Source organism: Scyliorhinus canicula, chromosome 27 (assembly GCF_902713615.1).
Source record: "Scyliorhinus canicula chromosome 27, sScyCan1.1, whole genome shotgun sequence".
NCBI lineage: Eukaryota > Metazoa > Chordata > Chondrichthyes > Carcharhiniformes > Scyliorhinidae > Scyliorhinus > Scyliorhinus canicula.
Window position 1 is genome coordinate 6737616 of NC_052172.1, and position 13219 is coordinate 6750834.

General features: G+C 46.9%; 1 protein-coding gene across 1 annotated transcript in view; it reads right to left on the minus strand.

Annotated features, from left to right (window-relative positions):
- The window catches only part of LOC119957846 (complement C1s subcomponent-like), a 76659-nt gene that overhangs the window by 27499 nt on the left and 35941 nt on the right, over window positions 1–13219 (minus strand). Inside the window, exons 4-7 of the mRNA XM_038785997.1 lie at window positions 7033–7152; window positions 3373–3569; window positions 2208–2355; window positions 1459–1571 (exon numbers count right to left, since the gene is read on the minus strand). Of these exons, the coding sequence (XP_038641925.1) occupies window positions 1459–1571; window positions 2208–2355; window positions 3373–3569; window positions 7033–7152 (578 nt within the window). The remainder of the gene's footprint in view (window positions 1–1458; window positions 1572–2207; window positions 2356–3372; window positions 3570–7032; window positions 7153–13219) is intronic.

The following is a 13219-nucleotide window of genomic DNA, read 5'->3' on the forward strand; positions in this document are numbered from 1 at the left end:
TTCCTTGTTCTTTTCTATAGCCAACCGAAACCTCATGAGACAATGATCACTGTTCCCTTTTGATATGTGATGTACTTGGCCCACCTCATCCCCCCAGGAACCAGGTCTAAATGTGACGTCCCTCTCATTGGACTGGGAATAGATCACTGCAGAATCTTCACCCGGACACACTTTAGGAACCTTTATCCTTCTCTGTCTTTTAGGCTTTCACTACCCCAATCCTTATTTGGATAATTAAAGTCCCCCATTATGGCCACTGTACAATACCTGCACCTTTCTGTAATTAACTTGAAAATTGGTTCCCACTTAAAATTGTACCATTTTGTTTATAGCAGGAGCAGACCATTCAGCCCTTCAAGCCGACTCTGCCATTCATTGTGATCATGGCTGATCATCCAACTCAATACTGTAGTCTGTACCCACCTTCCCCCCATATCCTCTGATTCCGTTTGCCCTAAGAGCTGTATCTAACTGCTTCTTGAAAACATCCAATATTTTGGCCTCAACTATTTCCTGTGGTAACGAATTCCACAGACCGACCACTCTCTGGGTGAAGGAATTTCTCCTCATCACTGTCCTAAATGGTCTACCCTGTATCCTCCGACTGTGACCCCCGGTTATGGACACACCCACCATCGGGAACATCCCTCCTGCATCTATCCAGTCTCGTCCTGTTAGAGTTTGATAAGTTTCTATGAGATCCCCCTCAATCCTCTGAACTCCAGTGATACAATCCATTCAATTCATCTCTCCTCAGACACCAGTCCTGCCAGTCCAGGAATCAGTCTGGTAAACCTTTGCTGCACTCCCTCTAGAGCAAGAACATCCCTCCTCAGATATGGAGACCAAAACTGCACACACTATTCCTGTGTGGCCTCACCAAAGCCCTGTATAATTGCACCAGTTTGAAAGCTTTGAAATTGTGTTCTCTGCACCCAAGTCTAGGTCATTATCTGAAATAACGAAATATTTTTATTTATATAGCGCCTTTCAACACCTGAGGACATCAAAAGTGGTTTATCGCCAATGAAGTGACAGCACTATTCCAATATAGGAAAGGTTATAAGCAAATTACATGGAGAAAACTCCTGCAAACAATAATGGCCACTTTTTTTTCCAAGATGCTAACTGAGGGACATATGTTGGCCAAGACACTGGGGGTAACTCCCCTGCTTTTCTTCAAAATAGTGGTCGCGACAGCCTTACTGCTCCCTGAAAGGATCCCGGTTTAATGAAAGACTGAACCTCCGACAGTGCAGAGTTCTTTATTCAATCCTGCACTAACATTTTGGGTTAGACTCTTTCACTCTGGTGTGGGAATCAAACCCCCAACCTTATAAATCAGGGCAGAAACCGTCGACATTAAAAATTACAACCAACTTGGCCAGAATAAAAATGGGACCGAATGTTCACGGACTTTCTTCAATGGAACACACAATCTAATGGGTGATAACTTACGTAGAGTTCAAACCCACTCTCACAGTGCAGTCGCACAGAATCTTTATAATCATATTCCACTTTCTTTGGCTGAATAATGCTGTGCTCCAAGATATCGGTAGGACATTGTTTAGCTGCAGGCAAAACACACAGAATACCTTGTTAGTCTCCAATAGACCACAAACAACATTTCCACAGAGCAATACAGTACAGGTGAGGCCGGTCAGTCCGGGATGTCTCTGACAGACAATGGTCCCTCTCCCTATAGTCTTTTCCCTTGAAATATTTAAACAGTTCCCCCTTTAAAGGTTGAACTCTATTACACTTCCCCTCAATAATTTAAGATTATTAACACTTTTGGCAAACGTTTTCACAGCTCAACTCTGCTTACCACCTTTCTCTGTGTTGGTGTTAAATATCCGCTGTGGTTCAAAGGGTAAAACTCTCATTTAAGAGTCATGACGTCGGGGGTTCATGTCCCACACCAGAGAGTTTGGCTCATAATCTAGGCTGACATTCCCAGCGTTAACGAGGGAATCTGCCAGCGTTGAGAGAGTGCTGCGCTGTCGGAGAGTCAGTACTGAGCATGTAGATTATTAGCAACATATTGTGTACGAGCAGCACATAGACTATTAGCATCACATAGAGTATTAGCAGCATATAGAGTATGAGCAACATTTAGATTATTAGCAGCCTATAGAAACCCTGGAGAAGGTAAGCCACTGGGAAAAGTAGAAAGCAAGGTGGTTTCAGCAAATCCTGAGTATTACCGGTTGATTTGTAAATGATCTTCCAGCCTTTCCTCTCCCCGTGTTCATCCGTGTTGAAAGTTATTTCCACCACATTGGACAAATGTCCTTTTATAACTGGTGCTTGGTCTCCACAGAACGGGCCATATACCCTTCCTCCAGATGTGACCTGGAATCAGGAGAATCCGCATTGGTTACAGAATTATGGAAAAGTCCGATGCTGGAGGAGGCCACTCAGCCCATCACATCTGTACTAGAGCAATCCAGTTTGTCCCACTCCCTCTGCTTTGGCATCTCGTCCAGCAAAGGTTTTTCTATAATTTATTTGTCTAAACCTTTCACAATTATGAATGCCTCGAACCAATCCCCTCCTCGCTTTCTCATTTCTAAAGGGGACTAATTCCAGCTGTTCCAATCTCCCACGTAATCCCATTGCCGAACCCTGGAACCATTGGAAAATTGATGGTTAATATTCGTTTCACCTGTGAGGAGAGAAAGAGAGAGAGAGCCAGAGAGGGGGGGGGGGGGGGGGGGGGGGGGAGAGGGAGAGGGAGAGAGAGGGAGAGAGAGAAATAGAGAGAGAGAGAGTGAGAGAGAGAGCGAGAGAGAGAGAGAGATAGAGAGTGAGAGAGAGAGAGAGAAATAGAGAGAGTGAGAGGGAAAGGGAGAGAGCGAGAGAAAGAGAGAGAAATAGAGAGAGAGAGTAACTGAAAGAATGCTTAAGATCAAGTTCTCTCCAGTGGCATTGACCACGAGAGGTTAGCAGTCTGTGCAATGGGCTGGAGAAGGGCTGAATGTCCTCTTCCTGCTGTGTTTAACAGGCTGGAGTGGGATTCAATACAATGGTTAGTACTGTTGCTTCACAGCGCCAGGGTCCCAGGTTCGAGTCCTGGATTGGGTCACTGTCTGTGCAGAGTCTACACGTTCTCCCCGTGTCTGCGTGGGTTTCCTCCGGTTGCGCCAGTTTCTTCCCACAAGTCTCAAAAAACATGCTGTTTGGTGAATTGGACATTCTGAATTCTCCCTCGGTGTACCCTAACAGGCGCCGGAATGTGCGACTCGGGGATTTTCATGGTACTTCATTGCAGTGTTAAGGTAAGCCTACTTGTCAGAATAATAAAGATTATTATCATGTCTTAAGGGACTTGCTGTAGGGATTAAGGGACCATTTTAAAGAGGGCCATACCTTTAAGACATCAGTTATGCAACCGACTGAAGGGTCCCCTTCCACCTCAAAATCCTTTGCGAATCCCAGGATCACCTCGAAGCCTTGCTCAATCTCGATTCTGTACTGACACTGAGAGTTCTCCGCATAAGGTTCAGGATAGTTGGGGCTGGTGATCATGCCCTTGAAGCTGGTGGACACTTCGCCGCTGCAATTCACTGGGGGTGAAAAAAATACAGACTGGGTCTCAGACTGACAGCTCTGATCATAGAATTTACAGTGCTAAAGGAGGTCATTCGGCCCATCGAGTCTGCACCGGTCCTTGGAAAGAGCACCCTACCCAAGCCCCCACCCTATCCCCATAACCCAGTAACCCCACTTAACCTTTATGGGCACTAAGGGCAATTTATCATGGCCAATCCACCTAACCCTCACATCTTTGTACTGTGTGAGAAAACCGAAGCACCCGGAGGGAACCCACGCAGGGGGAGAACGTGCAGACTCCGCACAGGCAGTGACCCAGCAGGGAATCGAACCTGGATCTGTGAAGCAACTGTTCCAACCACTGTGCTACCGTGCTGCCATGAATCAATGTCCTCTTATTGCTGTATCGAAGCTGGTTACCATTGTACACCCTGTTTACTGTCTGGAATTGATATATTTACCACACACGGTTTGTCGTATGAAGAGAGATTGAGCAGTTTAGGCTTATGCTCTGTCGAGGTTAGAAGAATGAGAGGAGATCAATTTGAGGTGTATGAGATGATGTAATGTATGGATATGGTAAACAGAGCAGATCTTGCCTCTTGTAGGGTGGAGGCGTGAGCTTAAGTAGGGCAGACTCGATGGGCCGAATAACCTCCTTCTGCACTGTAAATTCTATGATATGATTCTATGATTGTGGTGCAATCTAGAACGAGAGTACTTTTAGGGTGAGGGGCAGCAGATTTAAAACCGAGATGTGGAGGTATTCTCCCAGAGGTTTGCGAACCTGTGGAACTCACTACCACAGAGTGCGGTGGATGAATCATAAAATAGAATCATAGAACCACCACAGTGCAGAAGGAGGCCATTCAGCCCATCAGGTCTGCACCGGCCCGCTGAAAGAGCACCCTACCCCACCTTATCTCCTTAACCCCAACTAACCATTGTACACCAAGGGGCAATTTAGCAAGACCAGTCCAGCTAACCCGCACACCTTTGGAATGTGGGAGGAAACCGGAGCACCCGGAGGCAGTTCATGCAGACACGGGGAGAACGTGTAAATTCCACACAGACAGTCATAGAATTTACAGTGCAGAAAGAGATCATTAGGCCCATCAAGTTGACAACGGCTCTTTGAAAAAGCAGCCTACATAAGCCACATCTCCACCCTATCCCCGTAACTCAGTAACCCCACCTAAGCTTTTGGACTCCTGCACACCTTTGGACTGGGAGGAAACCGGAGCACCCGGAGGAACCCCACGCAAGCATGGGGAGAACATGCAAACTCCACACTGTCACCTAAGATCAGAATTGAACCAAGGTCCCTGGCACTGTGAGGCAGCAGTCCCAACCATTGTGCCACTGTGCTACCCACAACTGGGACATTGGGAAAATTTAAGGAGGCGATGGGCAGATTTTTAATCAGTAAAGGGTCGAAGGGTAATGGAGAACGAGCAGGAAAGTGGAAATGAGGCTGAGAGGAGATCAGCCTTGATCGTATTGAATGGTGGACGGGATTGAGGGGCTGAATTACCCACTCCTGCTCCTAGGTCTTATGTTTTTCTGGGTTTAATAGCATATTAATCTCAGCACCTTGAACTATCAGGCAGGTATATTCTAGGAGGTTATGTGGGCTATAATTCCTTTGCCGTGATGCAGGGTATTATAGGATAACGGCCGGAATTCTCTGGCCGTTGGGATTTCTCTTTTCCCGCCGGCAGCGCACCCCTGGCCATGGATTTCCCGGCAGAGTGGGATGGCTTCAATGGGACATCCCATTGACAAATGGTGGGAAGAGGGAATCACGCGCCGTGTGAATGGCTGTGGGAGGAGAGAACCCCGGCCATTATTATTGCTTTTAGGGGTCTTGTGGTGCAGTGGGAATTGTCCCTGCCTCTGAGCCACAACCTCCAAGTTCAAATCCGACCCCAGGAAAGAAAGCAGAATAGCTGCAGCGCGGAAAAGGCCATTCGGTCCATCTAGTCTTCACTGATATTACCTACCCCTAATCTCACTTACCAGTGTTTACTACATGCCCTGAGTTGGCACATGGGTTCTTTTAAATTAAAAGAAAAAACAGTTACTATCACAAAAAGGGTTGGAAAAAGGAATCCCTGCCCCCCATTCCTGACTTCACCCTAACCCTGTTTCGCTGCCAAGTTAGCCAAACTCAGAGCAAGGAAAACCTGTGCCTTTCGCCACCTTACGACTTCTGGAAATTCTCGCCAGACAATAGAACTTTGGAGTGGTCACTACTGAACAAAGAAATAACAAGGAAAATTACAGCACAGGAACAGGCCCTTCGGCCCTCCCAGCCTGCGCCGATCCAGATCCTTTATCTAAACCTGTCGCCTATTTTCCAAGGATCAACTTCCCTCTGTTCCCCGCCCATTCATATATCTGTCTAGATGCATCTTAAATGATGCTATCGTGCCCGCCTCTACCACCTCCGCTGGCAAAGTGTTTCAGGCACGCACCACCCTGCGCGTAAAAAACTTTCCACGAACATCTCCCTTAAGCTTTCCCCCTTTTACCTTGAAGTCGTGACCCCTTGTAATTGACACCCCCACTCTTGGAACTAGAGGAACGCAGCAGCCAGCCTGTGCACAGCAAGATCCCATGTTCTCATCGCAGATACCGTATTATTATTTGTTATTATGTTAATTAGGGGGAAATATCGGCCAAGACTCCAGGGGGAAACCACCCTCTCCTGTTTTCCTTTGTTTGAACTTGAGACCATGGGATCTTCCCTATTCACCCACGACAGGCCTTGATTTAAAGTCACACCTGACAGAGAGCGCAGCACCGAGGAAGCACTGCGCGGCGAGAGGCAACCTAGTGTCCTGGGCTCATTTCTCTGGCGTGGGACCAGACCCACAACCTCCGTGGCTCACCAAAGGAGACATTGCTGATGTGATGACTGCGTTGCTCTTGAAGGACATTTTTGTTGTAAAGCGCATTGAGATTTTCTGTTGTAAAGCGCATTGTGGGTGGCATGGTAGCACTGTTCTCCAGAGTTCCAGGGTCCCGGGTTCGATTCCCGGCTTGGGTCACTGTCTGTGTGGAGTCTGCATGTTCTCCCCCGTGTCTGCGTTTGTTTCCTCCGGGTGCTCTGGTTTCCTCCCACATGCCCAGAAAGACGTGGTTGTTGAGTGAATTGGACATTCTGAATTCTCCCTCTGTGTACCCGAACAGGCGCTAGAATGTGGACACTGGAGGATTTTCACAGTAACTTCATTGCAGTGTTAATGTAAGCCTACTTGTGACACTAAAAAAGATGATTATTAGACTATTGCAATTATTCAAGAATGAAGAATTTTGAGGCCACAGAAGACCTGGGGAGTGCGATTGACTGATTTGCTTTCGCAATGTGTCTGCAAGGATTCAACTGGCCTTAATGTCCTCTTCCAGTCTTCTAACCCCCATTCTATGATCATATGATTCTACCATAGAATAAATGAAGAGGATGATATTTACCTCCACAAATTCTTTTGTTTTCTTGCAGGAAGTAGCCTGGTTTACAGGAGCAAAGGTATCCTCCGATATAGTTGTTGCAGTAATGACTACATCTATCCTCCTCTTCACATTCATTGATATCTGGAATCAAATGGAGATGTTGAGGTTCTGAGTTCCATTCATACTATGACTCACCTGCGCACCCTGCTGGTGGAGGCTGGCACTGGGCCGAACTTCCAGAAACTTGAGGTGCTGTCCACTCTCTGAGCACGAGAGAGGGGTGTGGATGTGTGAGATGTGGCGGGTGTTGCTGCTGAGAACACCACTGGCCCATATGAAAGTCAGACAGATGCACTGGCAATACACACACATATATGTGTACATACATGTAAATATACACACTGAAACACAAACACTGTCAGGCAGGGAGGAAGTTGTCGAGCAAGGGAACCGTGGTTTACTAAGGAATTTGAAGCACTTCTCAAGAGGAAGAAGATGGCTTATGTTAGGATGAGACACGAAGGCTCAGTTAGGGCACTTGAGAGTTACAAGTTAGCCAGGGAGGACCTAAAGGGAGAGTTAAGAAGAGCGATGAGAGGACACGAAAAGTCGTTGGCGGATAGGATCAAGGAAAACCCTAAGGCTTTCTATAGGTATATCAGGAACAAAAGAATGACTCGAGTAAGATTAGGGCCAATCAAGGATAGTAGTGGAAAGTTGTGTGTGGAATCAGAGGAGATAGGGGAAGCGTTAAATGGATATTTTTCGTCAGTGTTTACACTGGAGAAAGACAATGTTGTCGAGGAGAATACTCAGGTACAGTCGACCAGCCTAGATGGGATTGAGGTTCACAAGGAGGAGGTGTTAGCAATTTTGGAAAGTGTAAAAATAGATAAGTCCCCTGGGCCAGATGGGATTTATCCTAGGATTCTCTGGGAAGCCAGGGAGGAGATTGCAGAGCCTTTGTCCTTGAACTTTATGCCGTCTTTGTCGACAGGAATAGTGCCGGAAGACTGGAGGATAGCAAATGTTGTCCCCTTGTTCAAGAAGGGGAGTAGAGACAACCCTGGTAATTATAGACCTGTGAGCCTTACTTCGGTTGTGGGTAAAATGTTGGAAAAGGTTATAAGAGATAGGGTTTATAATCATCTTGAAAAGAACAAGTTGATTAGCGATACTCAACACGGTTTTGTGAAGGGTAGGTCATGCCTCACAAACCTTATTGAGGTTTTTGAGAAGGTGACCAAACAGGTGGATGAGGGTAAAGCGGTTGATGTGGTGTATATGGATTTCAGTAAGGCATTTGGTAAGGTTCCCCGTACTTCCGTATTTTATGGAATAGCAGCTGGATCAGTAACTGGCTAGCTGAAAGAAGACAGAGGGTGGTGGCTGATAGCAAATGTTCATCCTGGAGTTCAGTTACTAGTGGTGTACCGCAAGGATCTGTTTTGGGGCCACTGCTGTTTGTCATTTTTATAAATGACCTGGAAGAGGGTGTAGAAGGATGGGTTAGTAAAGTTGCAGATGACACGAAGGTCCGTGGAGTTGTGGATAGCGCTGAAGGATGTTATAGGTTACAGAGGGACATAGATAAGCTGCAGAACTGGGCTGAGAGGTGGCAGATGGAGTTTAATGCGGAAAAGTGAGAGGTGGTTCACTTTGGAAGGAGTAACAGGAATGTAGAGTACTGGGCTAATGGCAAGATTCTTGGTAGTGTAGATGAACAGTGAGATCTCGGCATCCAGGTACATAAATCCCTGAAAGTTGCCACCCAGGTTAATAGGCATATGGTGTGCTAGCCTTTATCAGTAGAACATAGAACAGTACAGCACAGAACAGGCCCTTCGGCCCTCGATGTTGTGCCGAGCAATGATCACCCTACTTAAACCCACGTAACCCGTAACCCAACAATCCCCCCATTAACCTTACACTACGGGCAATTTAGCATGGCCAATCCACCTAACCCGCACATCTTTGGACTGTGGGAGGAAACCGGAGCACCCGGAGGAAACCCACGCACACAGGGGGAGGACGTGCAGACTCCACACAGACAGTGACCCAGCCGGGAATCGAACCTGGGACCCTGGAGCTGTGAAGCATTGACGCTAACCACCATGCTACCGTGAGGCCCCAGTAGGGGGATTGAGTTTCGGAGCCACAAGGTCATGCTGCAGCTGTACATAACTCTGGTGCGGCCGCACCTGGAGTACTGCGTGCAGTTCTGGTCACCACATTATAGGAAGGATGTGGAAGCTTTGGTAAGGGTTCAGAGGAGATTTACTAGGATGTTGCCTGGTATGGAGGGAAGGTCTTACGAGGAAAGGCTCAGGACTTCAGGTTGTTTTCGTTAGAGAGGAGATGGCTGGGAGGTGGCTTAATAGAGACATATAAGATAGTCAGAGGGTTAGATAGGGTGGACAGTGAGAGTCTTTTTCCTCGGATGGTGATGACCAACACGAGGGGACATAGCTTTAAATTGAGGGGTGGTAGCTATAGGACAGATGTCAGAGGGAATTTTTTTACTCAGAGAGTAGTAGGGGTATGGAACGCCCTGCCTGCAACAGTAGTAGTCTCGCCAAATATAAGGGCATTTAAGTGATCACTGGATAGACATATGGATGAAAATGGAATAGTGTAGGTCAGATAGGCTTTAGATGGTTTCACGGGTCAGCGCAACATCGAGGGCCGAAGGGCCCGTACTGCGCTGTAATGTTCTATGTTCTATGTTCTACACACACACAGAGGTCAGAATATATTGTCCTCCCCATGGCGGGCTTGGAGGGGCGGGGACACCACTGATGAAGTCAAGGGCTGGATGATCTGTGGAACGACCTTGAATTCCATTGCCACTGGTCTCAACCCAGAAACGGGCTAGGGTCTTGCCACCCAGGGGGAGGGGGGGGGGGAGGGGGTGAGGTGGACAGGTCATGCAAACCTCATTGGTGTTGCTAGCAGTTTCTCAGGGGTGAGTAGACACTCATTGTCAGGACCTCAGTAAGTCCGCTCGAGTGTAACCCTCAACGCCAGCCCTGAGTACAGCACAGCTGAAGAGGGGTTAGAGCGCCCACCTGCACCATCCACCAGCAGAGACACGCACACAGACCTCCGCAGCTCCCTGTTCTAGAAGAGCCTCAGGATCACAATATGGTGAGCATGGCACACCATTTGCTCCACAGCAATCAGACACAGGGACATCCGAGACCACCAGCACTCAGAGGATACCTAGAGGAGGAATCTGCTGAGTCAGGGTCCAATGACGCCCCTCTGGATTTGGTCCGGGATCAGTTGCTGGAACTGTAATGACAAGTCTGGGACTATCACAAAGGGATGCACTCTTCAGATTGCTATGCACGATCGAGATGTCCGTTCGCATTCAGTCTGAGTGATATGATAGGCAAGCCAACGCACCAAGGTGAATACTGGCAGGTTGACAGAATGTGATCCAGCAGATTAGTGCTGCACTGCTGCAGGAGAATCACTTCACCACTGCAGCCAGTTCAGGCATTCATGGGTATCAAAGTGAAAGGGCACAGGCGTCATACAAAGTATCTCACACACATATACACACACACAGTGTCTCACACACACATACACACACACAGTGTCTCACACACACATAGACACACACAGTGACTCACACACATACACGCACACAGTGACTCACACACATACACGCACACAGTGACTCACATACATACATACACACATGCAGTGACTCACACAGGCAAACACACACACAGTGACTCACACACAAACACATACACACACACACACTGACTCACACAGACAAACACACACACAGTGACTCACACACAAACACATACACACACAGTGACTCACACACAAACACATACACACACACAGTGACTCACACAGACAAAGACACTCACAGTAACTCACACACACACACACGCACACAAAGTGACTCACACACACAAACGCATACTTTGGGGCAGCGTGGTAGCATTGTGGATAGCACAATCGCTTCACAGCTCCAGGATCCCAGGTTCGATTCCGGCTTGGGTCACTGTCTGTGTGGAGTCTGCACATCCTCCCCGTGTGTGCGTGGGTTTCCTCTGGGTGCTCCAGTTTCCTCCCACAGTCCAAAGATGTGCGGGTTAGGTGGATTGGCCATGATAAATTGCCCTTAGTGTTTGGTAGGGTTACTGAGTTATGGGGATAGGTGGAGGTGTTGACCTTGGGTAGGGTGCTCTTTCCAAGAGCCGGTGCAGGCTCGATGGGCCGAATGGCCTCCTTCTGCACTGTAAATTCTATGTAATCTATGTAATACGCTGATTCACACACACAAAAACTCATACACTGATTCACAAACACAGTGACTCACACACATACACACAAACTCATATTGATTCTCACACACACAGACATTCAGACATACACACAAACTCATGCACAGAGACTCTCACACAGACAAAAACTCATAGTGACACACACGCACGCAAACTCATACACACTGACACACACACAAACTCAGTGATTCACACAACACACAAAGAAATTCAAACACACACAGAAACTCAGGGATTCTCACATATTCACAGAAACCCGTACACAGTGACTCACACACATACACCTAAACCCACACACACATACACACAAATGCATACACATTGATCCACAGACATACACACATACACAGACACAAACACACAAACTCATACACCGTGACTCACACATGCACAAACTCACACACTGACTCACACACACACAAACCCATACACAGTTACACACACAAACCCATACACAGTAACTACGCACACGCAAACTCATAAACAGTGACTTGCATTTTGTGTTATTTAGGGTACCCACTTATTTTTTTTCCACTTAAGGGGCAATGGACCTTTCCTAAACATCTGTGGGTTGTGGGGTGAATCCCAAGCAGATATGGAGTGTAACTGTGTAAGTTACTGTGTATCATACTGAAACTGACCTCAGGCCTGGATAGAAACCCGGTCCTGAGGCGCCATTGGCAGCAGTGCTAACTACTGTGCCACCTTGCCGCCATTCACAGTGTCTCACACACAAAAACTTATACACAATAACACACACAAACTCATACACAGTAACTCACACACAAACACAAACTAATACACAGTAGCTCACATAAACACAATCTGATACACAGTAACTGACACAGACAAACTCATCCACAGTAACTCACACACAAACACAAATTAACACAGAATAACTCACACAAAACAAACTAACACACAGTAACGCACGCACAAATTCACACACAGTAACTCACACACACAAACTCATACACAGTAACTCTCACAAAACACAAACTAATACACAGTAACACACACAAATTCATACATAATAACTCACACACACAAACTCATACACAGTAACTCTCACACAAATGCAAACTAATACACAGTAACTCACACACAAAAACTCATACACAGAGACAGTCACATACACACAAACTAATACAGAGAGACACACAGACACATACACGAAAGCTCACACACAGTGACTCATATGCACACACAAACTCATACACTGACTCACAAACACAGAAACCCGTACACAGTGACACATGCAAACGCGTACACAGTAAATCAGGCACACACAAGCGAATAAACAAAAACACAATTTTTTTGAAATTTAGAGTACCCAATTAGATTTTTTTTCCAATTAAGGGGCAATCCACCTACCCTGAACATCTTTCGTTTGTGGGGGTAAGACGTACACAGACAGGAGGAGGATGTACAAACTCCACACCAACAGTGCCCCGGGGCCTGGATCGAACCCGGGTTCTCGCCACCATAGGCAGCAGTGCGAACCACTACACCACCGCACCACCCTTCACAGTGTCTCACACACAGAAACTAATACACAGTAACTCACACCCACACAATCATGCACAGTGACTCACACACACCTAAACTCATACACAGTAACTCCCCCACACACACAAACTCAAACACAGCGAATCAAACGCACACAACCTCATACACAGTGACTCACACACACACACATGCAAACTCATACACAGTGTCTCACACACACACAAACGTATACACAGAGACTCACACACACCCACAGAAACTCATACACAGTGAATCACACACATACACACACAAACACAAACTCATATACAGTGAATCACACACACGCAAACTGATACACAGTGACTCTCACACGCAAACACATACACAGTGATTCACGCACACAAACT